Source organism: Fusarium verticillioides, chromosome 5 (assembly GCF_000149555.1).
Source record: "Fusarium verticillioides 7600 chromosome 5, whole genome shotgun sequence".
Taxonomy (NCBI): domain Eukaryota; kingdom Fungi; phylum Ascomycota; class Sordariomycetes; order Hypocreales; family Nectriaceae; genus Fusarium; species Fusarium verticillioides.
In genome coordinates this window covers 1937878-1965169 of record NC_031679.1, presented here as the reverse complement: position 1 = coordinate 1965169, position 27292 = coordinate 1937878, and the positions used below count along the sequence as shown (strand labels likewise).

The 27292-nt window shown below is 50.4% G+C and overlaps 8 protein-coding genes across 11 annotated transcripts; 5 read left to right on the top strand and 3 right to left on the bottom strand.

Moving 5' to 3' along the window:
• Positions 1-2488: 2488 nt before the first annotated feature.
• FVEG_02775 (delta24(24(1))-sterol reductase) lies at positions 2489-5211 on the top strand. The gene is made up of 3 exons (XM_018890241.1): positions 2489-2994; positions 3060-4782; positions 4834-5211. The coding sequence occupies exons 1-3, from the start codon at positions 2960-2962 to the stop codon at positions 4843-4845; spliced, it is 1770 nt and encodes a 589-aa protein (XP_018746525.1). The 5' UTR covers positions 2489-2959; the 3' UTR covers positions 4846-5211.
• On the bottom strand, positions 5116-8125 carry FVEG_02776 (V-type proton ATPase proteolipid subunit). Of its 2 annotated transcripts, XM_018890243.1 has the most exons (6): positions 7991-8125; positions 6636-7938; positions 6469-6481; positions 6221-6350; positions 5904-6164; positions 5116-5852 (listed from the first exon to the last, which is right to left on the bottom strand). In XM_018890243.1, the coding sequence occupies exons 2-6, from the start codon at positions 6650-6652 to the stop codon at positions 5788-5790; spliced, it is 486 nt and encodes a 161-aa protein (XP_018746527.1). In that variant the 5' UTR covers positions 6653-7938; positions 7991-8125; the 3' UTR covers positions 5116-5787. The 2 variants fall into 2 exon arrangements, with proteins under 2 accessions (XP_018746527.1, XP_018746526.1); XM_018890242.1 differs by having other exon boundaries at positions 6636-8125.
• Positions 7319-7866, top strand: FVEG_02777 (ribonucleoprotein-associated protein; the record flags this gene model as incomplete). The annotated part of the gene is made up of 4 exons (XM_018890244.1): positions 7319-7334; positions 7394-7456; positions 7512-7652; positions 7712-7866. The coding sequence occupies 4 exons, from the start codon at positions 7319-7321 to the stop codon at positions 7864-7866; spliced, it is 375 nt and encodes a 124-aa protein (XP_018746528.1).
• Positions 8126-8188: 63 nt separating the features above from the next.
• Positions 8189-14112, bottom strand: FVEG_02779 (hypothetical protein). Of its 3 annotated transcripts, XM_018890248.1 has the most exons (3): positions 13767-14103; positions 13154-13714; positions 8189-13080 (listed from the first exon to the last, which is right to left on the bottom strand). In XM_018890248.1, the coding sequence occupies exon 3, from the start codon at positions 12712-12714 to the stop codon at positions 11521-11523; it is 1194 nt and encodes a 397-aa protein (XP_018746531.1). In that variant the 5' UTR covers positions 12715-13080; positions 13154-13714; positions 13767-14103; the 3' UTR covers positions 8189-11520. The 3 variants fall into 3 exon arrangements, with proteins under 3 accessions (XP_018746531.1, XP_018746529.1, XP_018746530.1); XM_018890246.1 differs by having other exon boundaries at positions 8189-13714; positions 13767-14112; XM_018890247.1 differs by having other exon boundaries at positions 13154-14103.
• Positions 8452-11409, top strand: FVEG_02778 (hypothetical protein; the record flags this gene model as incomplete). The annotated part of the gene is made up of 3 exons (XM_018890245.1): positions 8452-8650; positions 8719-10480; positions 10536-11409. 3 exons carry the CDS (start codon positions 8452-8454, stop codon positions 11407-11409), a joined length of 2835 nt encoding a protein of 944 aa, XP_018746532.1.
• Positions 14113-14843: 731 nt separating the features above from the next.
• Positions 14844-18088, top strand: FVEG_02780 (transketolase). Its single transcript, XM_018890249.1, has 6 exons — positions 14844-15122; positions 15428-15474; positions 15539-15634; positions 15698-15782; positions 15833-17491; positions 17551-18088. The coding sequence occupies exons 1-6, from the start codon at positions 14925-14927 to the stop codon at positions 17665-17667; spliced, it is 2202 nt and encodes a 733-aa protein (XP_018746533.1). The 5' UTR covers positions 14844-14924; the 3' UTR covers positions 17668-18088.
• FVEG_02781 (hypothetical protein) lies at positions 17822-19207 on the bottom strand. Its single transcript, XM_018890250.1, has one exon. The coding sequence runs from the start codon at positions 18867-18869 to the stop codon at positions 18324-18326; it is 546 nt and encodes a 181-aa protein (XP_018746534.1). The 5' UTR covers positions 18870-19207; the 3' UTR covers positions 17822-18323.
• A 3793-nt stretch (positions 19208-23000) lies between these two features.
• Positions 23001-26833, top strand: FVEG_02782 (hypothetical protein). The gene is made up of 2 exons (XM_018890251.1): positions 23001-24386; positions 24439-26833. The coding sequence occupies exons 1-2, from the start codon at positions 23737-23739 to the stop codon at positions 25955-25957; spliced, it is 2169 nt and encodes a 722-aa protein (XP_018746535.1). The 5' UTR covers positions 23001-23736; the 3' UTR covers positions 25958-26833.
• Positions 26834-27292: the final 459 nt, after the last annotated feature.

The window sequence follows — 27292 nt, the reverse complement described above, 5'->3', positions numbered from 1 at the left end:
TTGGAGGAGACTCCTCACTTGGAGCCATTACTGAGAGTACAAACATTAGATAACGTGTAAACCTGGGCCTCAGTGACCATTAGAAGCTGGAGTAGCAGAAGAAGCACAGGATTTTCTATGCAAGGGTATCTCAGGCCAAAAGAAATTGCCGTAGCTCTGCGTCTTGTGTGCTGGATTTCCGTTTTCTCATGCCTTTGCGTCGTGGTAGTATTTGCATTCATGTTCCCATTCACCAATTCACTGTGGCGCAGAGACGTGAGGTGCCTTGCTGTGGCTGCCTCTGATCACTTGAGTGGTCGGTAGAATGTTCGAATACTGATTCTGTATTCTAACAAGCCCCGAGTGGCGACTGGACATGCGTAGCCCCGGTAGGCTCACAGCCCTGTGCGGCCAGATACCTCGTTTAACTCACACAAAGACACCTTCAAGCTTGATCAACGGACAAGGAGGAGGCAACTAGGGGTCTGAAGTGCAGGCTTTCTTGTCACCTGATAGACCAAACTTACTGCGGAAATGACCTGGATGGGGTAGTGATGGATGGAAGCGATATTGAGGAAGTGCAGGTCTGGCTTGGTCCATCAAGAATACATCTAGGGATAGGGAACGTCAGCTCTAGAGTGGAAAATGATATAAAAGGAGTTGGGTTGGCAGGCCCTGGTTCATCTGATGTAGGGAGTTGCACCATAGTAACCACGAGAGTTTTTCCCAAGTAACAACGCCTGCAACTCAAATAAGCACAGCAAACAAACGGGTTCCGAGCCGCACCTGAGAAAATTCCACTAATGAGTGCTTCAGAAATGCAGATGCAACGTCCACGAAAAGGGAGTGTGGAGTCAATGCAAATGGAGTGGCAGGCAATGGAAGTCTCACAGCGCATGAAGCCAAAAGAGAATAGGGGAACAACTACCTAGCCTGGGAAGTGCGTCTTCTAGTGCAAACGATATTTGGTAACTGCTAGAAATATGAGGGATGGAGGCTAAAAAATGCCAGTCCAGGTCAAAAGAAGACTGACATTATGATTCACGGGCTATACTGTAGTGATCATCCGTCACAGAGGTATTTGACAGTGTGCCCTCTCTCAGATAGTCCTGACAGGACCCCCAAGAGTATCCGTACAGGCATGTATGAGTACTCGGAAGGGGCATGGAACGGTTGATGACAGGATGACTTGCGCGAGCAAAAGGAACGGGCGAATGTACCTCCAGAGCCAACAAGCGGGATAGAAGGAGGAAGATGAAGACAATCTTGGCATCAGTCAGGCCAAGAGTGGCGAGTACTTGAACCGAAGGAAAGGTACTTCTGCGATGTCTGCGTAACCTCTCAAAGACCCCTCCTTGGATCGAAGACAGGCTCGAGAGAAGGCTCGCGCTGGCAGGGATCAAGACTGAGGAGAAAGAATCAAAGACCGTCTCATCAACATGGAGCCAATCTCAGACTCTTACAGTGTGTCAAACACTTTGTTGCTGATCGTCTGTCTTGGGGAGAGATGGACTCAGGTTCAGAGACCCAGTTAGATCTGTCCAGCTGCATGTCTCGTCTAAGGTGGGAGAACAAAACCAAGGATTCCCATCCGTCCGGGTAAACATATAGCGTCAAGGAGCTTTTCGGAGCACGAATGACCAAGTTACAGTACTGGACTGACACCAGAAGAAAGGCCTATCGGAACGTCCGCAAGGAGCCACATCATGAGAGTATCACGCCGAGGTTTGACGGCACAGGAACGGTTGGCAAGGATGAAGATGGCTTAGACGTTACGATGTAGCCGTCTTGGGCTTCCTGAACACACGGAACCGTCCAGAAAGTCGAGTAAACCCCTCAACTCAATGGATCACCGTCGAGACCGGGTGACGGAGATTATCATGATGCCGAGTTGAAAAGCAAGTCAAGTTTGTGGAGGAAGTTGATGTTTCAAGGTGTAGGCATGGATTGTCGTTGATAAAAAGTCGGGGCTTAGCTTCATGCACGATTCGTATAGCATACCCTTGTCGCACTTGTCGGCGTGTAAGAGGAGGATCAGTACTCCGTACGTTTAGGGCGATCCAAGCGAGCGATGAGGCTCAAAGATGAAGACTGACGCATTGTCTGGGGGTCATGACGGACGGGCAGAACAGCAGGCTAACCCCTGTCAAATCGCTATACGAATCGTGCATTAGCGTGGTGCTGATGATTGGCCTTTGGGGATTTCGGGGGAGCCTGAGGTACCTGACGCTTCACACAAGACTCTGCAGAACAACAGGTACCTCAATTTCGAGACACATGGATCGCCTGTCAGACCTCTTATCTGATTGGCTGTGTCCCCTGAGGGAGATTGCTCCGAACGGCCAACTGCAGCGCGCCAATAGCACAACACGTTTTCTTATTCGGATTCCCCATCGCGAGAATTGTACTGTAACTGTACGGATACTTGGGACTGCAAACTGCAGCTTTGGGTGTTGTTGGCAACACGCCCCCCCTCCACCAACTTTTTCCCCTTCTCTCTCTCCATCTCCATTGTTTGGTTTGTCTTGTTTTGGGTATCCTTCACTTGACTCTCTTCTTTTCCTTCTTGTCGGGATATAGGTGTCATCGCCAAACCTAGCGGATACTGTCTGTCTAGGTACCTCCAAATTAGGCATTTTTACTTAATGCCCTAGTTTAGTAGTCCTTTTCACTCCAAGACACTGTCACCGCCCCCTGTTCCTGTATTTGGGTTTGTTCCATTGCTTTGATTTGCCGTGCCGCCATCCACAGTTGCATCTCTGGCTTTTCAAACCGCATCCGAGGCGTCCAGTCCAATTGCTTCCTTTCTGTTGTCTTGCGCACTGTGGGAAAAAGCACAGTCTTGAGTCTGGGTCATCACAGCCTGATTGACTGCGGTTCAGGCTCTCGGGGACCTGGCTCCAGCTTCTTAGTCTCTTTCTGGGTTCTGCCTCTGTTCAACTGTCCATTATATAAAGGCTCTCTGAGCCCTTCCTTCAAGATGTCTTCAAGATATTCACTACGCCAAACCCCCAGGTTTGTTTGCTCCTCTATTCCTAAATCCCAAATCTTCTATCATGTTGCTAACTTTGCGCCTCCAGGAAGAAGGAACTCTTCGAGGGCATGGTTGAGACCCCTATTCGTCGCTCACGCTCAAATCGCCGCCAGACTTCCCAACCTCTGTCAGACGTCGAAACCGAGTCAAACTCTGCCGCTGAGACTGTCTCGCGACCTATTCGCCGACGCACCGCTAGGTTCACCGAAGAGCTCGACGAGGACACAGATTCCGACAACATGGGGGCTGTCAACAGAGCCTCTAATGGCAAGACCAACGGCCATGCCAATGGCCTGTCAAATGGTGATGCCACCAATGGCCACGCCACCAACGATCATCCTACATCCAACGATGCTTCTGGTGCTGCACCAATCAATTCAGTCATGGAGAAGACCGAGGGTGTCCCTCAGGACCCCAACGTCGTTGATGGCTGGAGGCCAGGCCAGGATCCCAAGATTGACTACTCTGGAGAATTCGAGTTTGGTGGTTCTTTGGGCACCGCTGCCATGATGCTACTCTTCCCCATACTCATGTGGTATATGTGGATTGGCGCCACGTACTACGATGGCAAGTTCCCCTCCCGTGCCGAGGGTCAGTCCTGGGGCGAGTTCGCTGCTCACCTCGTCAATCTGGTCTACACCGGTGCATTCCCCCGCCCCCAGGTCTGGGCCTGGTACTGGTCTTATCTCATCGTTGAGGGTGCGTTCTACTGCCTCCTCCCTGGTGTCTGGGGCTATGGCAAGCCTCTTCCTCATGAGGGAGGCAAGCAGCTTCCCTACTACTGCAGCGCCTACTGGAGTCTTTACACCACTCTTGCTTGCCTTGCCTTGCTGCATTTCTCTGGCATCTGGCCGCTCTACACTGCCATTGATGAGTTCGGTCCTCTTCTCTCTGTTGCTATCCTCAGTGGATTCCTCGTCAGCTTTGTGGCCTATTTCTCTGCTCTTTGGCGTGGCAAGCAGCACCGCATGACGGGCTACCCCATCTATGACTTTTTCATGGGCGCTGAGTTGAACCCCCGGTTGTTTGGTATTCTCGACTTCAAGATGTTCTTCGAGGTTCGCATGCCTTGGTACATCCTGCTCATCCTCAGTCTTGGCGCCGCCGCTCGTCAACATGAGCAGTACGGCTACGTCTCTGGTGAGGTTTGGTTTCTCGTCATGGCTCACTTCCTCTACGCCAACGCCTGTGCCAAGGGAGAGGAGCTCATCATCACCACCTGGGATATGTACTATGAGAAGTGGGGTTTCATGCTCATCTTCTGGAACCTCGCTGGTGTTCCTCTCTCTTACTGCCACTGCACTATCTATCTAGCTAACCACCACCCTGATGTGTACCGCTGGAACCGCGGTATTCTCGCTGCCATGTTCGCTGGCTACCTCTTCTGGTACTGGGTCTGGGATAGCTGCAACAGTCAGAAGAACCGCTTCCGCGCTATGGAGAAGGGCAAGTTGGTCCTACGCAAAACCTTTCCTCAGGTCCCCTGGCAGACCATCCACAACCCCAAGACTATTGTCACCCCCCAGGGAACTATCCTGGTTGACGGTTGGTATGGCCTTGCCCGCAAGATTCACTACACTGCCGATGTGTGGTTCGCTGTTTCTTGGGGTCTGATTACAGGCTTCGAGAGCCCTTTCCCCTGGTTCTATCCAGTCTTCTTCTGCGGCATGATCGCTCACCGCGCTGCTCGAGACATCACCCGTTGCCGTCGCAAGTACGGTGATGCTTGGCTCGAGTACGAGCGACGTGTACCTTACCTCTTCATTCCCGTAAGTTTCCACCAAAATGTTCCTTGAACCCTGATACTAATAGTTTCTTAGTACGTCATCTAAGGAGTCGAAGAGGCCACTCGGGAGCAAGTCAGACTCGCTCCGATCCCGAGGGACACTTGGTGCCTATGTATTTATTCTCAGCCAGCGGCTCTTGATGCCGCCAGGTGTTTTGGTCAGTGGAAATGTGTACAAGGAAAATAAAAGTCGGTATAATGTCTGGGAGACAAAAAGGGAAACCCACAAACGAAGAGATGAAGAGACGTAATACGAAGGGGGAGAAAGCTGTAGACTCCAGCCTCTACTGTTTTGTATAGGGTGAACTTGCTTTGGGAGGGTTTTAGACCATATGATCTTCCGCTCGCGTCTGCATACTTTTTATGAAGCGAGGATCCTATAATAAACTGCTGTTAATACGCCCTTAGTGAGCATTACGCCTCAGAACACTGATGTCGTCTAGACCTGCAATGACTCGGCGTGTACCGGTCGTGTCAGGACATGTACGATTCCCGCCATAATTGGTCCAGTATGTGATTGTTCGATGATAGCTGGCTGCTTAAGTAGACCTGACGATGTATGAAAGGGACGTATATGTCAAGTTCTGGTACATAAAAACAATTGGCAATAGCATACACTAATACTCGAGTTCCCTTCACCGTCTATGATGAGAAGCCACCCAGAGAATAACACGCATGTTGAGAGTATTTTACAGAACCATCCTCCTATTTCGTCCCAGCCCTTCTTCTCCCATAATAGAAAACAAAAACAGTAACTCAAGTCCATTATTCCATGATTGCGCGAAAAAGGGGCAGGTATGAAACCGGGCCAAGCCAACGCCAACGTTCACAACCCTTACTGCACCGTCCATGTTCGGGACAAGAAGCAAGAAAAGTTGCAAGCGCTATTAGTGTTCATTCAGTCGACCATACCCTAAACAGCTCTTATAATTTGAGTTCGATCTTGTCTGGCTGTCATTCAGGGCAGGACTCCTGTTCCGTTGTTGATTTAGCATACAGCGTCGACGTTGGCCTTGGAGTTCATGAGGAGGGCAACAATGAGACCATAGAGACCTGTTTAACGTTAGCTAGTTGGAAATGTCAGGTTAAGGAACCAAGATGTACCCAAGACTTCGGCGAAAATGAGAATAAGAATCATGCCGACGAAGAGACGAGGCTGCTGGGCAGTTCCTCGAACACCAGCATCACCAACAATACCAATGGCGAAGCCGGCAGCGAGACCAGCAAGTCCGACGGAGAGACCAGCACCGAATTGAATGAAACTGGTGAACAGAGGAAGGTCCTGCTTCAAGCCATCGGAGATAAGAACGGAAACGACGAGACCGTAGATACCAATGATACCAGCCATAATGACGGGAACAATGTCTGAGATAAGTTAGCATCGCACAGTTCGTGAGGATTGAATCCCAAGGGCCGCGTACTCTTGACGATCAGGTCGGGGCGGAGGACACCCATGGCAGCGATACCAACACCCGACTTGGCGGTACCGTAAGAGGCGCCGAGGCAGGTGAAAACAATGGCGCAGGTGCAGCCCATAGCACCAAAGAAGGGCTAAATGATCGTTAGCGATGTGAATTTCGATATGGAGTCGATGTCGCCGACCGCCTCACGATGGAGGTTTGGGCGTCGCGAGGTGACGTCGACGGCCTGGATGACGTGGAGGACTAACCGAGTAAACGGGGCTGCAGAGACGCGCATGTTAGCTTCAATCATCAAGAAGGATATGATGCGAGAAAATTCCGATGGCTTTCCACGATGCCAGACGATGCCTGGAGCTTCCGGTGATGCAGAGGGAGCTTGATGATGATGGGGGCAAGGAGGCGCGCAAGCACGTACCAAAGTTCGCTAACCATCTTGACGGTTGTTTATCTGAGGATGAAGCAGATATCAATGGGACAATATCGTTTCAAAAGGTGTATCGAGTAATCGGAGGACGAGCTAAGCTGTCGGGAGATGAAGTCGTTGGACAACGGGAATCGATTGCTTGGGGTTTGAGACGAAGATGTCGAGGTGAAGGTGTGCTTGTTAAGGTCTCATTCCAGGTTGGCGTCTGGTTGGCGGCAAGGTTTTGCTGTACTCTATTGGGAGGGAGAGGCACGGGGAGCATTACATAATGCACTACGGGGCGGCTGGTGTTTCGGATAAAAGATGGGCCAGCCAGACCAGCCGCTGACTGGTGGACTCGAAACAGGAGAAGTGGGGCCAGGAAAGCCTCGCAGCGGCAAGCCACACAAGGCTCAGCGCGCCACATGTGAATTTTTCTGCCGCCTTGGCGCATATTATCCAACTTCTTCTCTTTTTTTCTTATTTCTTCTTGACTTTGTCGATATATCGCCAACCACATTCCTCCACCAACCTCACTTTCAGTCCTCAGGGCGAGCCAACGCAAGGAACCCTGATACTCATACCATCCTGTACGCAGCCTCGACTCGACTCTCCTCTAATCCCCACAGGGACCAGCGACTGACTGCCATTGATTAGAAACTTTCCTCACCAAAACCTCGGTCTAATCTTTCACAATGTCTGAGAGTGCTGGTATGACCAATTCCCTCGCCTCGCAGCTCTCCTGTGATCATCCACTGACATGTCGGTAGCCTGGCCCCTTGCCGATCAGAAGCTCGAGCAGGAGCTTCTCGATCTCGTTCAATCTTCTCAGCGTAGGTCATCATCAACAAGGCCCAATCCAGGCCAATTCGCTAACGCACTTGACAGATGCCCGCCAGCTGAAGAAGGGAGCTAACGAAGCCACCAAGACCCTGAACCGTGGTGTCTCTGAGCTTGTCATCCTCGCTGCTGACACTCAGCCCCTCGCCATTCTCCTCCACCTTCCTCTTCTCTGCGAGGACAAGAATGGTAAGCGCAATTGGTAATTCTGATGCAGTCTGGGATGATTGCTAACTTGAGCTCGATAGTCCCCTATGTTTACGTTAGCAGCAAGATGCACCTCGGCCGTGCGTGTGGTGTCAGCCGTGCTGTCATCGCCGCTAGCATCACCAGCAACGACGCCAGCGAGCTCGCCGGCCAGATCCGAGCCATGCGCGACAAGGTTGAGCGCCTCGCTATCTAAGATACCCCACGACGAGGAGGAAAGCAAAAGATGGAAACCATTTTCGCCTATAGACAGACAGTCCTTGAACGACTGTTTGTTGCTACTCAGACTTGTTTCCGAAATTTTGATGTTTTGGGCTTACCTGGTGCAATAATTGGTGTACGACATTGAGTCCTCCTGGGTATAATAGTAATATCAACTGTCTATCTTGGCGAAACTAAAGCATCTCTGGAGCCCAATACGAAAACGAGCCAAAGTGGATATATCGAAATAATTTCGAAATGCGAATGCGATGTCGGTGGCTATTCCGCGCTATGCTCTAACGGATGCAGTGAAATGCCAGGCTATGACGTCTCCACCACCAAAAAAAATTGAGTGAACTGATGCGGTCATATTAAGTGTACCTAGTAATAGCCGCTCGATTCGATCCTTTCCGTCTCTCGGGTGAGCTGCAGCTTGCCCCAATTCCTCCTGCAGCTTCTTCGTAACCTGTCTCGTCTGTGTCTATTCTTTTTAGATCGCCAATTCCTGATATTGCTTCCCTGGATTCATCCTTGAATGCCTACCAAGTGCCGCCGATAAGAACTACGTGCCCCCCGCACAATGCCATCCATTGCTCGCAAGCTCCTCATCTGCGCAGCGATAGATGGGCTTATAATACAGCCACTCTCTTCCAAAGGCCAACGACCTTTTCAGCCAGTTCGACTCAAATATGGCGACGCCTCAATCTCTCATGTTCCGCGTGAACATGTCCCTGATGATTCTAAGCCAGATTCTTCTTTTGAAGCTTTTGGAGTGATTGGTATGACACGGCATGGCCCCGCGCTTATGGCATGTAAGACTCGAGACTGACGGACGCGACAACTGTAGGCATTATTGCAGTCTCGAAGTTGAATTATCTTGTGACTATTACACGGCGCCAACAAGTCGCACAAATCTGCGGCCACCCCATCTATGTCGTTACCGAAGTCGCCCTTACACCATGCACATCCAAGGCTAGCGCTGAAGAATCAATAAGGAAGACCTCGGGCCACCTGTCACGCCAAGCACAAGACTCAGGGAACGAGAGTGATAGCAGCGATGAAGATGTTGAACTGCCCTCAAGAACGTCAGACGAAGTAGAAGACGCCGTTGTTGAGGACGAAGATGCAAGGCCTGGGTCGGCTAGAAGCCGTGTCGCTGAAGATGTCATTCGCAGGAGGGGCAGCTACGGGCGCTTTGCCCAACGTTGGTTCAGCCGAAGTGGCTGGACTCTGGATCAAAAGAGGAATATGGGTTTGAGCAATTCATCCAGGGTTCCAGAAACCAATGCTCCTGCGACTGAGTCGTCCTCAGAGGATACACAAGAGAAGCTCGATAAGGTCGTGCCCAAAGAGCCCGAATTATTGCCAAAACTTTTGCGAACCGCCCATGTTCTCTTTGGTTCATCGCGGAGTTTCTACTTCTCTTACGACGTCGACCTCACTCGCTCTCTCAGTGACGGATCGATACCCCCGAACAGCGAGCGCCCTCTCCACAGCCAGGCAGACGAGGTCTTCTTTTGGAACCGGAATCTCATGAAACCTTTCCTATCAAGCGGACAAGATTCTCTAGCATTGCCGGTGATTCAAGGATTTGTTGGACAGAGGGCCTTCATCGTCGATAGTCAGCCTCCCCAGAGCGATGATACCGGCAAGGATTCCGTCGAACTCTCCAATCTTTCATCTTCAAAAGAGCTGCCAGCTTCTCCACAAATGCTAAGTTCCAGGGCATCCATAGACCTTCGCTCTTCGGAAAGAAAGTATCTAATCACTGTGATATCGCGCCGGTCCACAAAACGAGCTGGCCTGCGGTATCTGCGTCGTGGCATTGATCAGGATGGTTTTGTTGCGAATATGGTTGAAACCGAACAGCTTCTTTCCACACCAACGTGGGACCCATCTTCAAAGATATACTCATTTCTGCAGGTTAGGGGAAGCATTCCCCTATTCTTCACACAGTCGCCATATGCTTTCAAACCTACTCCTATTCGGCAACACTCCGAGGAGGCCAATCAAGCTGCGTGCCGCAGTCATTTCGAAAGTCTTTCCAGGAATTATGGCCACTTGCAGATAATCAATCTCGTCGAAAAGCATGGGGTCGAGTCCATCATCGGTTCTGCATATGAGACAGCCGTGGAAGAAATCAACAAGAATGCCAGCGAAGATCAAAAGATACCTTTCGAATGGTTTGATTTCCATGCTGCTTGTAGAGGCATGAAGTTTGAGAATGTCAGCATGCTGTTAGATCAGTTGAGGGACAAGATCGAGGGCTTTGGGAGCACTGTTCAAGCGGACGGGAAGCAATTGGCTCGACAGCAAGGTGTTTTCCGAACCAACTGTATGGACTGCCTTGACCGAACCAACGTCTGCCAGAGTTCATTCGCAAAGCATATGCTGGAAGTTCAACTCAAGGAGGAAGGGTTTGACATGAGCGCGCAATCTGATCAAGTGACTGCTTGGTTCAACACCCTCTGGGCGGACAATGGCGACGCTGTGTCAAAACAGTACGCATCGACAGCAGCCATGAAGGGCGACTACACAAGAACGCGGAAGAGAGATTATCGTGGTGCGTTGAATGATTTGGGTCTCGGTCTTGCTAGATACTATAGTGGGTATGTATTCCAATTCCCCCTTCTTGACGGCTCAACCTCTTGCTAACCAAGTCAGCATGGTCAACGACTACTTCAGCCAAGCAGCCATTGATTTCCTCCTCGGCAACGTAACAGCCAAAATCTTCGAAGAGTTTGAGAGTGACATGATGACGAAGGATCCAGCGGTATCCGTCATCAAGATGAGAGAACTGGCCGTCGAATTATGCCAGAAGCGAGTCATAGCCGATGAGAAGGAAGAGTTCCACGGCGGCTGGGTTCTCCTGAGTCCTACTACACCTGATGCTATCAAGTCCTGGCCGCTCGAAGAGGTTGTTCTGTTATTGACAGATGCAGCTCTCTATTCATGCCGTTTTGACTGGAAGTCTGACAAGGTATCATCCTTTGAGCGTGTCGAGCTCGATAGCATCACAGGCATCAAGTACGGCACTTATATTACATCCACCATCTCCCTTTCCCACATCGACGAGATTAGGAATGCCGGCTTTGTGGTGACATATAGCCCTGGCAAGAGTGACATCCGCAGGACCAACACGCGAACCTTTTCAAGTCGCGGCGAGATGACAGGTGAGGAGATTGCTACCGAACAAAAGGATGCCAGCATTCCCGCCAGCCTAGCCAACTTGCTTACCAGTAAATCCTCGTCTGCTTCGTCACCGAGCGTTCGCCGCCTGGTCTTCAAGGCGACAAATGTGGATTCCTCTGTCGCTATTGTGGGCGATGATGGCCCTACGCAGACAGAGACTCAGCAGGTTTCCACCATTTGCGGTGACATTGAGCGGCTGGCGCTGGAGAGACAGGCGGAGCATCCGGGCGAAGAGAGGAAGAGGCTTATCGAGACCGGCCCCATCATTTCTCTAGAGGAGGCCAAGAAGAACACAGGGCTGTTAGAACAGCTAGGACACTCACTCAAGAAGATGGTGTGGGCTTGATAGATCCCGCCATCAAAGAAGCAGCATAAACGATCTATCCCCATATAATACGTTATAAATAATGCAGACCATAGATATCACGATAATTCTCCAGCTGTTGTTTTCCTCAAATCATGGCTTCTGTAAGCGGTACAAGTGCATCTGGTAGCGCATATTCTCGAGCGGGATTGGATAAGACAAGCCTTCTGGAAGACGAAACCAGATGGAGTCGTCCGACTGTAGTTTTTCCCAGGAGTATCCAGGCGTCTCGGTTTCTATGAGGGTGTGATCGAGAAGCCATTGCATAGGATATCTCTTCTTCTCTTTACCCAAAGCTGCCTCCGAATAGCTTCCTGGGCTGTCCACTACGAGGACCAAGCTATCAGATGCTAGGACCTGCCCAAGATTCTTAAGAAACTTGGTCGTCTTGCCGATACCTGCTGTTGTGTACAGCTCATTGAGTGTGAAGAGCAGAGTCAAGATGATTGGTACTCTGCCATTGGCACATTGCGCTGAAAGGGAGTCCATGTCAAGATCCAGGACATCTCGCTGGACCACGTCCAGTGAAAGTTGATTCTTTTCCAGCAGTGAGTGATTGGCCGCCTGGCGTGCTGTGGATGCATATTTTGAAATAGGCGGAGGATTGACGGTAATGGATTCGAGAAGAGAAATGACCGTCGTCCATGGGCCCGAATCGAGAAGGGTCAGATGGCCATCTGTAGCAGTTGTCTGGAGGTAAGAGGCAAAGGCAACATGCTCAGCTGCACAGCCGCCTACGGACAACATTCGAAGAGTGGCACTGCGCCGAGGAGAGGTACTGTCAAGTTTGAGATCCTGAAAGGTTTCTAGTTCAGCCCCTTCAAGCTTGTCATTTGCATCATCCTGGGTTGATTCAGTGATCTCTTTATGTGATACTGAGCGCTCCTTGGTGATACTTGTGTCATCCTTCGTCTCTTCCTTGGAAATCAAAATCCCGTCAAGGTGCTTCTTGATACTGAGAAACACAGCAGCATAGCATAATGCTCGCGTGGGGCTCCATCGAGCAGCATAGGCTTCGAGGTAGTCTTCTCTCCCGAAAGCGGCAGCGAATTCTCGATTAAACAAGGCTTGCTTTATCTCCTGAAGCAACCTTGAGAAATCAGCTGAAGTCAGAACATTGCTGAAAGCACTTGAGAAGATATTAAGAAGACGCTGCTGCTGCTCTTCACTTTGTAGGGCTGGTGAAGAAGTTTCTAGCAGGACAGGCGATTTCTTGGAGCTCTGCTTTGAACTGGAATTTTGCTTTGGAGGAGCAGTCTTCTTGGAGGGGCCCGTTTTCTTGACCATTTCTCTTCACCTGCACCTGGTGCTAGCTCATTGGCTGTATTGGTTTGGTGGGTAATACCAATATCGTAGATATCGTCCGTCTGTTGGTGGTTGGATTGATTGATTGATCGATTGATTGATACTGGGAGAAAAAGATCGGACATAGTTTACCGATAAGGTCGAAAACCCCCACTTTGGAATCATGGCCGCCCTACGGATACCTTAGGTAAGGTTACTGGTAGTACGTACGGAGTAGGTAATTTCCATTTCTTCCCTTGAGGGACGAGGATGGATGGATATGCCGGCTATTCGGGGTACGGGGCTGGATAATGCATTCATTGTCGTGTTAGCAATCAATCTCGTGAATATTATCATATCGCATTCTGTCTATCACAGAGAGTTAGTTGGTCATGGTGGCCGGCCGCTACGGAGAGTTTTCACTCGGGGCCGGAGCTCTTACATAGAAACATCATATCATTCATCAGCAGTTACGGCATCATTGATAATAAACACCAACATAGTTCATCCCTTTGCTCATTGGTTTCAAGGGTGCTGCCTCTACCACACCTTTCGGAAGATGAGAGAACAGCTTGGTTGTTTTCTCTCCGACCATCGCTCCCCATCAATTAAATATTTACCCCCAAAACAGCCCGAGTCGGATATGTCACCCAGGTTAGCTCGCTCAACGCGGATAAAGCACATCGTGACTTTTGATCCTGATCCGTCCGACCTTTGATCCTCTCATTAATAAGCGCACCTGTTAAACTAACTGGTACGGCATGGTATCCGAAACGACTCAACACCTGAGAGCGATCGGAGTTGCCCCTCTAGAACCCCTCGTGGGGGTGTCTTTTAGGCGTACCAATTCAATTGAGTCTCTCGAGTTTCTAGATTGTCCGCCCGTCTGGATACTTTTTGCCTATTTCGATTCAGGCCGGTTAATTTGATCAGACTCAAGGACGAAACACGGGAGCTATTGCGGTTTTGGACTGAGGGAAATATATGGCGTGGAATCATTTGGCTACCTAGGTAGTCAGCGGCGCCAATATCTGGTGTTTATTACCTTTCCTTACCTGACCCTGACCTCCATTACTTGCAACCATCTCACTGTGGCTGACATGAAAATTTAACATCATGGCCAAGAAGATGCCAACAGAAGAATCTTTCTGGCAATGACGAAGTGGCCAAATCGACGTCACAGCAGATAGCGATGATCCTATTTGTTCCAATGGCCACTTTTAAAGTCCAAGTGCCGCTGTTAACTATGGAGATCCAATCCATCCATTGGAAGCCATGGGGTTCATGCTGACGAAAAGTAGGGTCCACAAGTGAGGACCTCCAAGATCAACGAAGTTGCTGAGAGTCAACCTAATTATTGGGTCCATCCGGAGCACGCAGTAGATCCGGTGCTTATGAATGGGCTTTGGGCAAGCCAGGGCCGTGACTAAGTCTAATTGAATTGCATTAGTATTCATTATCAAGCCAACAAGCCTCAGCCCGTGTCAACAGCTCTCACGAGATGGGAGGTGCAAGCTGCAGTTACAGCGGGGAGGAGCACCCTGAGCACCCTGGGCGCCCTGGCGTCACTGGCTCATCCTCCCCTACAGCCCAAAACTGTCCCCCACCGGGTACTCCACTCGGCGTGTCGCCGGCCACACTGACCTCGTTTCGGCGGAGGGAGCGGACGCTCTGTATTTGGTGAGCTTGAATCTGAGTTTTGGGTCATGATTCTCAAGGTGAATATGGCGGCTTACCTGTTTTGGGGAGGCCGATTCAACAAAGTACAGTACATACTAGGGTATCTATGGATGCAACAGGCAATGAAACTTTTGACGTCTTGGGTAGGTAGAGCTTCGGCTGCCCAAGGTGGGCATTAGACATCCATCATGAGAGGAATGAGGGGGACTTCCTATGTAGGTAGTCATCACTATACTTCTCGGTGAGAGCTGAATACCTTGAACTTTGATATTCAATTCTATCGGTAACATCGTGTATCCTAGGAAACATCAATCAGTATGTACTATACCTCATTTCGTATCATGTAGCAACACCTTCGCGGGATATCGCCCGGTCGAATTTTTGGTAGAGAAAAATGGGGACCACTAAACAATTCATGACACGACCCCTCCACCCTCCACTGTAAAGGTACTGTAAGGTAAGGTACCTTAGGTAGGTAGGTGCTAGTACTGTAGAGCGAAGACGGGAGCATCGTAGGTAGACGTCAGACGTGGATGGCAAGGCAAGGCAAGGCAAGGTGCTGGCTCCGTTTATCTTTCCGTCATTCTACCTCACCCTCTCCTTCTTCTTCTTTTTTTCCTCCTTTCCTCTTCCTTTCTTCTCCTCCATACAACCAAATACTCATATACATATTCAAAATGGGTTACGGCGAGATTGATCAGAAGGCCATCAACACCATCCGTGTCCTTGCGGTAAGCTTCCCTCCTTTTACTTTACTTTGCTATGCTTTACTTTGTTGTCGTTTCTCTCGAGCTCTGCGCAGCTGAATTGGCTTTTATTACCCCGCCACGGCTGCCCCGCCATTTTACTATGAGAGATGAGACACGAGACGCGCAACAATGTGATGAGGACAGTATTCTCAAGAGAACTCTACTACTTGGCCTCATAGCTGTTGTCCTTGGATTTGCTGTGCTCCATTGACCTACCAGCTTCTCAATACCCTCACTATGAACCCCCCCCCCCGGGAACAACATGAGTACTAACGAGCTGTCAACAGGCCGATGCGACTGCTCACAGCAACTCGGGACACCCTGGTGCTCCCATGTAAGTTTCACCACCCTTCGATGAACTGAGCGATGAGAACAACACACTGACATTGTCGTCACAGGGGAATGGCCCCCGTTGCCCACGTCCTGTTCAACAAGTTCCTCAACTTCAACCCCAAGAACCCCGACTGGTTGAACCGTGACCGCTTCGTCCTCTCGTAAGTTTTGTCTTGTTTTACACGTAAATAAATGTGCCCATGACTGACCCTTTTGCGCCTCAGCAACGGACACGGCTGCATGCTTCAGTATGCTCTCCTCCACCTTTTCGGCTACGATCTCAGCATCGATGACTTGAAGGCTTTCCGAGTATGTAGCTCACTCTAGCTCTAATCTTTGCTTGCTCACACATTCCGCAGTCCGTTGACAGCCGCACTCCCGGTCACCCCGAGGCTCACGATACTCCCGGTGTTGAGGTCACCACTGGTCCCCTCGGCCAGGGTATCTCCAACGCTGTTGGTCTGGCCATTGCCCAGGCTCATACCGGAGCTGTCTTCAACAAGGACGGTTTCCCTCTTGTCAACAACTACACTTACACTTTCCTCGGCGATGGCTGCTTGATGGAGGGTGTCTCCAGCGAGGCTTCCTCTCTGGCTGGTCACCTCCAGCTTGGCAACCTTATTGCCATCTGGGACGACAACAAGATCACCATTGACGGCGACACTGCTGTGGCCTTCACTGAGGATGTCCCCAAGCGATACGAGGCCTATGGCTGGCACGTCGTCAAGGTCGACGACGGTGACCACGATCTTGCCGGCATCGAGGCTGCCATCAAGGAGGCTCAATCCGTCACTGACAAGCCTACCCTCATTCAGCTCCGAACCACCATTGGTTTCGGTTCCAAGAACCAGGGCACCCACGGTGTCCATGGCTCTCCCCTCAAGGCCGACGATATCAAACAGCTCAAGGAGAAGTGGGGCTTCAACCCTGACGAGAGCTTCGCCGTTCCCCAGGAGGTCTATGACTTCTACGGCAAGCGATCTTCTGAAGGTGCCGCTCGCGAGCAGGAGTGGAACCAGCTCTTTGCCAAGTACAAGGAGCAGTACCCCAAGGAGCACGCTGACCTCGTCCGCCGCATGTCTGGCGAGCTTCCCGAGGGCTGGGAGAAGAGCCTCCCCGTCTACACCCCCTCTGACCCTGCCATTGCCTCGCGAAAGCTCTCCGAGACCGTCCTCAGCAAGGTCGAGAGCGTCATTCCCGAGCTCTTCGGTGGTTCCGCCGATTTGACTGGCTCTAACCTGACCCGATGGAAGGAGGCTGTCGACTTCCAGCCCAAGTCCACTGGTCTCGGTGACTACTCTGGCCGATATGTCCGCTACGGTGTCCGTGAGCACGGTATGGGTGCCATTCTCAACGGTCTCGCTGCCTACGGCACCATCCTGCCCTACTCCGGTACTTTCTTGAACTTCGTCTCATACGCTGCCGGTTCCGTCCGTCTGTCCGCTCTCTCGCGTGTTCGCACCATCTGGGTTGCCACCCACGACTCTATTGGTCTTGGTGAGGATGGTCCTACTCACCAGCCTATTGAGACGCTCGCTCACTTCCGCGCCCTCCCCAACTGCCTCGTCTGGCGACCTGCCGACGGTAATGAGACCAGCGGGGCTTACTACGTCTGCTTGACCGCCAAGCACTCTCCTAGCATCATTGCCCTATCCCGACAGAACCTTCCTCAACTCGAGGGTTCTACTATCGAAAAGGCCGCCAAGGGTGGTTATGTCCTGCGTGAGGTCGAGGGTGCCGACATCACCCTGGTTGCCACCGGCTCCGAGGTTTCCATTGCTGTCGATGCTGCCAAGTATCTCCAGGATAACAAGGGCATCAAGGCCCGCATCGTCTCCATGCCCTGCTTCGAGGCTTTCGACCTCCAGGACAAGGAGTACCGCTTGTCCGTCCTTCCTGACGGCATTCCTTCTCTGTCCATTGAAGTCATGAGCACTATGGGCTGGGAGCGTTACACTCACGAGCAGTTCGGTATCAACCGATTCGGTGCTTCTGGTGCCTACAAGGATGTCTACAAGGCAAGTTTGATCGATGATTGCTTACACATGATAAAATATGTGACTAACCCCCATTGTAGAAGTTCGAGTTCACCCCTGAGGGCATTGCCAAGCGCGCCGTCGCTACCATCGACTTCTGGAAGGACGTCCCCAACATTCGATCCCCTATCAACCGTGCTTTCCAGCAGATCATCTAGATCAAAGATAATAACGACCAAAAAGAAACGAAGGATAAGAATAAAAATACCGGGAGGATACCAGCCCGGACAGAATGATTATGCAAGTGACGGCGATGGACTTGGGAGCAAGGTTTTGTGGATTTATAGCAACTTAGACACGTACTACAAGATGGAACTGAATCTTTTAGAACAAATAACTTGACTTGAGTGAGCCATTTCGCGCTGTGATATCATGTGTGGTATCTGCCTGTCAGGGGATTAATCATCTATGTAGTCAAGGCAACATTTGCTGGCTTGAAATCATCACCCCAAATGTCAAATCATGCGCTTGCGTGTGCCTTCGTCCCAATACCATCTTCCTCGAAGACTGTTTTCTTGTGTGAGGGCATTCTACGTAAACCCATAGTTACTCTCTAGACTTTTCTCCGTCTCATCACACGTGTCATCGAAACTCGATTGCATCATCAGAGAACAAGATGACAATCCAAGGCGCCAAAACTTTTGTCCCGTCCTTGCTAAGCACTTTTATGTCGTTCCCTCACTTTGGTTGGTGGTATCGCATCGCATCGCATCGCATCGCATCGCATCGCATTATATCGCTTCTTAAATGTAATTCATCATGTCATATGAACGACAAGCACCCACCCCAGCTGGTGGGTATTTCTGCAGCCTGATCACTCTTGACCCTCGTCGTTTGCGCGCTCTTGACTGCTCTCAGCAGCCCACTCCCTTTGAAATTCTCTTCCCACGCGCTCTAGCCTTGTTGATGCGCGGCGGGCTTCTCTCGCTTCATCTGCGGACCCTGCGACGACCACACCAACGAGCAACGGGGCCGCATCCTCGGATCGCGGGTCGTCATGGGGCGGCGCAGGTTCAGAACGAGGTGCTCTAGAGTCGGGGCCGTGGCTTGACCCAGGTGCTGAACCCGGGCGGCTAGAGGCGGTCGCAGCAGCGTTGTTGGTAGCTGTATCGACAGCGTCGCGAGGATCAAGATATGAGTGTATTACGACAGGCCCACGATCAGGGTACTCAACCATGAGACGTTGGGGGCGACCGAGGCCGAGTCGCTGAGCGGCGGTCTGGGAGGAGAGGGCGCTTGAAGTGAGGGCTGTGAGGGATTCGAGGTGCGATTGCGACGAGGCCGAGGTGATGAGCGGGGTGAGGGTGACGTCGGAGAGATGGAGAGAGAGGGTGGGATGTTGCGATGGGAGGTTGGCCATGATGATAATGGCGAGGGCCAAAGCTGGCAGTTTACGGGAGAGATCGACTGACTACCTTACCTATGAAAGGTGAGGATGTTCGGCGCAAAGGGAGCTGGGCGCGAGAGGAATGGATGGATATTGCTGAGAGAGTGAGTGTGGAGGGGGTTTTAGAGAATTAGTTAGGTCATGAGCAGACGAGCCGCTGTTGGAGACAAAATGGGCTTCCATTTGGGTAACGAGTGACAACTCGACGAGGGAGCTGGAGCTCTTTTGGCGCCTTCGCATGGGGCTTGGCTAAGGTAGCACAGGCCAGAACCCCGCTTTGAACTCGGCTCTGTCACTCCCCCGCCTAAGGTTAGAAGGAGCAAGAAAACCTCTGACGATGACCCAAGATGTTAGAAATATCCAATCTGATCTAAGGCATACTAAACGTTCACCGAGCTATGCTAAACTTACCCAAGTCTTTTTGTCATCAGGATAAACGCCTCACGTTTTCTTACCCTGCGCTGTGTTAAACTCCTACAAACGTTACAGTGGGATCCACTGGAGATAAACCCAGTGGGTGGTTGCTGTAAAGAGGGGAAGCTGTTCATGATAAGGTTGGATCTTTTCTAGTATCTGATATCAATTGGTCTCATGAAGTTGTGAGATAAGTCGGGAGCTGTACCGTATCTATACTTATCGGTCTACGTTATGTAGTACCAGGAATGAGCCTTTATGGAGGTGATTTCTTCAGCTTCAATCCCCAATATCATGATAGAGCAGAGCAAGTTCCCCCGCCTTTCCAGGTAAGGTAGTATCCATTCCCCACTGAAGCATTGATAGTGAATTTAAACGGCCGAGGTCACGGAGCTCAAAGCAACCTAACTAAGGTAACTACCTACTAACTATCCTTACCTTATGCCGCCGTTTTCCACCAGCTTAGGCCAGATTCAGACAGCTAACGTAAAAAGGACTGCATCCCCGTATGTGTGGGGAGAATGAGAAGCGAGAGTTTCCCATTGCGACCCAATTGCGATTGCGGTGGTTCTCTCTTCTATAAAAGAAATATAAAAAAAAGAGATTATCACAGAAGGAGAGCTTCCCTTCACCCCGGATTGAGGCTAAGATAGAGGGGGGGTGGCGTCAGCCGGCGTTATGCTGTGATTGGTTCTTGAAGAGGATGGTTGAAATCGTGGGGTACATACCTACAATTGAATGGCAGGGTTTCTGACGTTCTATGCTTGGCTTCCCAAGGTATTTTGGGCCAGACTGGACTGAGGTGAACACTGGGGAGGGGGATTTGTAGGTTGGAAAGTATCAGACGCCTCATGTGGTGGATCTTTGTATCTATTCTCGGCCTATCAGTAGGTCTAAGGTAAGGCAATGAAATAGAACTAATTGTATTCAGGCCACGTTCTTTCTCCCCCGTGTGGCTGTATGTAGGATGAGGATGGCTTCCCTGCATTAATTACATGTCTGACTTTAACAACGAGAGCAAATGTAACCCCACGGTGGTTGAAGATAAGAGGCAGAAGAATGAGTTTCAGTGTTGACACATGATACACAATCGCCACGAAGTTGTTCTGGCTAAGAAGATATTGGCAGCCTTGCTGGTGATATAGATATTGCTTGTTTGCTCAGTTGCGAGTCATTTTACCATATTTCACGTAATAGCCTAAGTCTAGCAACAATGACCGCAGGGTCAGCATGAAATCTTTGTCTCTCTCGAGGGTGGGACAATATTCCCGCCCTTTTGGAGGTATATAGGTAATTACCCCGTGTTTCCAGAGCCTGCTTTATCTTGGAGGTCACAGTGAGGTACGAAGTCCTTTGAGAAGACCAATGCAAGAGACCATCAAGTATCAACCTCGTCTCACCTCGCCTACATAGGTAGTTCAACTCTTGGCCTCGACCATCTCATGGCTGGCCGACACCTCTCTTCAGGTGCCATCAGATGTTAACATACCCTCGAGCGTTGCGTTGGAGCTTGCAAGATCAACGAGTGGCCCTTCCTGCTGTTGGTTCAAACGGCGAGATGATGCATGGATACAGCTCACGGAAGGCTTGTCACTGCAGTATATACCAACACATACTCTATATATATGCTGAGAATTGCTTCTCAGATCTCTCTTGAGTGGCTAGACCAGTTATGCATTGGAGTTAGTCTGTGTTGCCTCTCTCTGCTTTCCAGTATGGCCAGAATACACTTTCTTTATCCAGGCTTGCTATTTTGGTTGCCGACTCCAGGTGACCTTGTACGGCTACATGATTCTGTGCGAGAATACTTTCTTGATGAGTACTTGGTGCTACCAGGATATTAGTGAAACGCAACAAGGGGTGTATGGTTAATTGATATCAACTCGGGTCTATGATCGCCAGGTTGATCTCCCGGCTAACTTGGTTCTAGTTCTGGTTCTTATCCCTGTTCGTTGTCTTCTGGTCCCTTTTGAGATGACTCTTCGCTCTCTTATTCTTCATTTTGGATTTTCTCGGGCTTTCTACATCGAACTCACAGCTTGATGATAAAGAACTGTTTTCTACGACATTTTCTAGCCTCAATGAGGTATTTGACAGAATGCCTGACGCAACGAGGGGGAATATTTAAGTTTCCAGTTGATTTGGAGGTTTTCTTTCCTTTGTTATAACAAAAGTATCAAAGGCCAAAATGAACCTTGAAATACGAAACTGGAGCACTACCTCGGTGAGCAAACTCTTCCAAAAAATTACCAGTCTTAGTACTAACGTAAGATAGGGCTGCCGTGTTTTAGATGTACAGTCAACCACTTGTCTTCTAACCCTGATTCGGTATCCGTATTTTCACCAGGTATTACAAAAAGAACATATTCGAAAAATGATAAATGTCGTAAATGTGAAGGATTTACTCTCTGCGTGTCTGAGCTGATTGATTGATAACATCATGATGTACCTTGGTGTTACACATACCCTGTACCAAGAGACCACCTAATGAGTGTTAAACTGCAATAAAATAGAAAGATAAGTTTGAAGCTTCGGGCAGCTCGAAGTGAGACATATCATGAGTTTTTAGTAACCACTATTGCGATCTCGGTATATAATCGATCAGGGTTTGTTATTGTTGCATAACTGCCCGATTCGTACAGACTATGCACAGCAATTGAAATGGACGATGGTAGATCATGCTGATTGGTCTGGTCGAACGTCTTGAATGTGAGAATGAGAAGCTTGGCTGGCAACTGTGTAGCTGGACCGCCTTATCTTGGGGAGCTGGCATGGGGCAACCAAACAACACCAAGCTACAGTACCTCATCCGTGCTGAGGTACCTAGTGCTTTGCCTTACCTTACTGAGTCTGGAAAGGTACCTACGTAGGTAGTCAAGGAATAATGGGGGAGCTTTCTCTTGAGACAGTGAGTCAGAGCAGATATGGCACCCTAAAAGGCGACGCAGATACCAAATCCAGACTTCCATCAGGTGATGCTTGTTCGTCCAACGTTATGTATGGTATCCTGCGGTGCTCCAGCAAGGCCGTGTCGTGAGTCGTGAGCCGCGTACCTAATGTGTTGAGTTGAGCCTCCAGTTGGTTGCAGGTACATAAAGCGGGACGAGTGTGGTGGTGAAAGTTTGGTGTGTTGCCCAGTAACTTGGGTTGAAGTCTAGGAGTACCTTAGTAGGTAGGAATGAAAGCAGGCTCGGTGGGTCCAAGTCCTATCGAATCTCAAGCTGCTCATAAGATGTCTCTGTTCCCGATGTTGATGCCACGATGATCTGAATCAAGCTGATCGTGTTGGATAGACGATAGTTGTTAGGATCCACACGGAAGCCCTGGGCTCGTCTCAAATGGCTTTTCCTTGAAAGTAATGGAACCTGAACTACAGGCACACTACCTAGGTATGGATGGATGCCTACCCTAAAGTTGGGCCAGGTACTACTAAGCTGGTGGTGGGGTATCTGAAGAAGACACTGGTCTGACATCCAATGGATGTCACCGTACACCACAGAGTAGCCTGTGTGGTACTTCGGCTCTTGAAAAGCCATCAGCAAATCAGTAACAATTCAGTAGCTCCCTCCACGACACCTCATAGGCGGCGTATGAGCTGCCTGTCTCTGGGGCTGGGCCTCATCGACTGGGGAGACCCATGCTACCAGGACCTGACTTAGCAGATGGATTCTGGCGATCCGATTTACAGTGCCTTAGCAAATCTTCTCTTGGACTGGACAGCCCAGCCATACCATACCATTCATTCATCCTTACCTACTTACCTTACAGGGACATGACAAAAGTCATCACCACCGCCAGTCGAACTACCTCTAGGTTATCCATCCCCCATCCTCTAGGTTACTTGCTGTAGATTTACATTAAACTTCCCTTCCCTTTTCTCTCTCTCCCTCTTTTCCCTCCTCCACCTCCACATCCTCCGCACGCCGCCTCTTCCTCCTCGCCCGGCTTCAAGTTCCCTGTCCCGTCTGGTCTGGCCTCGACTCGACTCGACGACTCGCTCTCCATCCACGACAAAGCCCGTGCTTGCAGTTTTTTTTTTTATTTATTTATAAAAAAAGACTACTACAACTGCAACCATTCGCGGCTGAGAGCTGATAACGATTTCCATCTCTTGTCATCCCCCTCTCTTGTTTTCGATCGGTTCCTTCGTCTAGCGTCTGCTTGCTTGTTGCACTTTTTTGCCCGTTACGACTTATTTTCATCTATTATCTGGCTTCTGGATTGTTTTCATCGTCTGCCGCCGGCCGGTTCTGGTTTCCCTCGGCGTATCAATCACTCATCGATCGTTTCGTCATCCCACCGTTTCTATCGCTTTCCCTCTCCGGCCTCCGCCGCCGTATGACCCGCAAACCCCGTCGCACCCATATTATCGAGTCTCCGAAGCCCCCTCTGTCGGCTCCTCCGTCTCCTTCACCGCTGCGCAATCATGGCTTCCTCTGTTCCTCGACGTAGGAAGCTTATCGGTCAACGTCGCCGTGTTGAGGACGAGGGCGAAGACGAGGCTGGCCCGGAGACCCTCGACCTCGATGACGATTCCATCACCGACGGCTCCCTGACAGACGACAATGATCCTGCAGATGATAGCGATACCAGCAACATTGACGAGGCCTCGCCAACGTCCCCGAATGTGAGGAGGAAGGTCAATGGCGCTGCCAAGCATGCCGGCCATAGCCATAAGTCGGGGTCCGGTTCCGGCCCCGGCCAGAACGGCAAGCCTGTTACCGATACGGACGTGATGCTGCACGGTTTGTCCATCACAGACCAATCCCCCCCAGTACAGGAGATGCATTTTGACGAGGTCGTTGCCCCGTCACCCAGCAAGTCTCCTGCTGCCCCCATAGTAGTGAGCTCAGCAGCCGCCAGGCCACCTGCTGCTCCTGCAAACAGACGTCGACAAGAGCACGAAGATTACAAACGCAAGAGAGATGAGGACCCAGCTTTCGTCCCAAACCGTGGTGCCTTCTTTATGCACGACCACAGACATGCCGGGCCCGCAGCAAATGGATTTCGTCCTTTTGGTCGAGGTCGAGGTCGAGGTGGCCGTGGTGGTATTGGAGGCCCTTTTGCTCCCATCAAGTATGATAATGCCTTCCCATTCCTTACTTCATCCATATACTGATATACATAGCCAATTGCACCAGCCTGCGGACCCTACAACCAACTCTCCATGGGCACATGATATGCACGACACCGTCGTAGAGCCCGCACCTCCAGCACGCCCTCGACACATGGTGGAACAGGAGGGCCCAGCCAACGGAAATGGCTTCATTCCGACATGTGATCCAAACCCGACTCCAATCAACCGCACTCTCTCCACTGAGAAGCATATCGGTAACGCACAGGTTCGGGTGTCCCTTCCGTCTATGACAGGGCCGGTTGTCATTCCACGTCTTGCCGTGAAGCAGTATACCAAGCTCCCCGATCATCGGCCACCTCTGCGTCGGGACAAACCCGTCCGTATCTCGCTACCCAACAATCCTCCTCGATATATCTACCCTGCCGCTGACAGATCTTTCATCTTCATCCCCCGGGCTATGCGACCCAACCAGCAGCGAATGCGAGGAAAACCTCGTTCTGGCTTTGGCTCTATGGGTGGTTTCTCGAGACGAACAAGTGTTTTTGGAGGTAGTTACTATGGCAGCGTGTATTCTCCTAGCGTGGCAATGAGCAGGCGGTCTTCCATTGTGGACCGTGATTACATGTTTTCGCCCACAGGTTCCGCTATCTCACGGCCCCCTATCCCTGTTGAGAATACGCGACCGGTTGTTCGACTACCTCCTGCTCCTCGTCCTGAAATGCCAATGAACACAATGGTCCCGTCAATGGCTGCTCCCGCCTCTGCTTATGGGCCAGCCGATCCTGCCTTTAGTGTCGAGAGACCTCACGCACTGGAGACATCAATCAACGATCTGCCACCACCTCAGACATATCCCCTTCCTCAAAAGCCTGCTTTCCAGGAGAACCGGCCCACCTCGGCTCTGCCCATGCATCAGCCTCGTCCACAGAAGAACATATCTGTTGCTGATATCGAGTCACCTACCTTAACGCAAGGCCCCCAGGCTTATCAGCAGGCCTTCCACCAGCAGGTGCCTATTCAAATGGCTAATGGCCTGCCTCAAGAATCACATACTCGCCAGCCGTCTTATCCATCTCAGCATTCTACTGGTACGCCTTTGTCTCAGATTCCTGAGAGAGCCATTCATGCTGCTCCTTTCCAGCCAAACACTTATGGTCAGCAACCTTACTACAACCAGCAGCCATATCAAGCGCAGCCTCAGCAGGGATACTATTATCCACCCAACTACAACACTCCCAGTATGGGACCGTCCAGTACTGCACCTGCATTTGTGCCCAGCCAGCCAGGTCCTCCTGGCAGCTTCACGCCTCAGAATCAGCCCGAGCAGCCTGTGATGTCTAACAACGGCCCACCCCCTGCTCCCGGGTCCAGTCTAGTGGTCCAAGAAGCGAATGGGATGGTTTACTACTTCGACGCGTCACAGCTGCCGCCGGTTACCAACTATTCTGGCTACCCTGCGCCTCAAGGCTACCAACCGAGTGTCATGGGTATGGGTGGCATGGTGACACCCAGCCCTGACGGCTTCTACTATCCCCAACAGACATCCGGCATGGTCTACTATCCGCAGTAGAACTGGGGCATACCGGGATACACTTTCTTCGCTTGTCCAAACGCTTTCTACTCGTACCCGATTTAATAGCTACAATTACGACTTTATACCTACTAAAACACAAAAGTATCTGCTATTCTACAACAAAAGCCTTGCAGAGGCAAACAGAAGAACCAGGAGCATGATCAGAGGATGGATGAGGGCGGGGGAAGAAATTACAACTTTGATGTCAAGTCATTCATTGGGGGTTAAGTCCATGCCTGAAGCGTGGCTTTATTTTGTTTGAATGGTTCCGGTTGAGGGGACAAGATGGGTGCATTACTATATATCTTAACTCTACGAACTCGACATCATTACCTGGAATGGATTAACAGATGGGAGTTGAATGGGCAAGAGTTTCCTGATTAGTGTTCTTTCTATCGTTGGGAGACGGAGTTTGTCTTGGCCAAGGATATTGGAAGGAAGTGGATGAGCAAGAGTTGGACGGGAGGTCTTTTGGGGGGCTGAATTGCTACTGGTTATCCTTTCTGCCTAGCAATCCATTTATTCTCCCCAACACAGTCACACGTTTGCGCTTGACAGTTACGCATGGATTTGTGTTTTCATGGCAATGGTGTTTGGTGTCCATGGCATATTTTATACCTGATTCCGTCTGTTATTGGTCTTGACATGGTTAATTGGCAGTGGAAAACAATGGTGATATCGAACGAAGATGTATCAAATCAACTCACGAGAAGTGCCCTCTGTAATCTACTTATGGTGAAATGTAGTTCAATGAAGTCAACCATATCAGCATCTCGGTCAGATAGATGAAGGCAATACAGCAAGAGCACTGTAGTAGAGTAGTTTGTTTCTCTCTCCAGGCAGTGCAGACTCTGTTTTTTCCCTTGTAGCCGATACATACTCTCAAGAATTACACCGTTGATTATATGGTTTATCCACGGGAACTACAGATATATGACAGGTAGTGGTGAGACAGAGTCCTCCGTTACTATATCCAGCTGAATGAATCTGCTACTACCTGATACCAATCTGCTCATTACCCCAGCCAAACAGACAAAACCTTGATGCAACACGGCTCGCATAGATGTCATGGAAGGGAATGAACTAGGTGCTTCTCCACCTCACTAAGCCGAGAGCTGTACTATCATGTCAGTTGTAAAGAGTCGATGCATGCATTGGCCAACCAGGCGGGCTTCTCCACGTTCGTCTTACGGGCACATGTGAAGCCAAGAAGACCAAGACCAACCGAATTAGGTAGATTCCAAGATAACTCCCAAGTCTCCAATGATCTCTTGATATTTCCAGTTGTGGCATAATTTGATGGCTTGGACAGAAGATGTCATGCTTTAACGA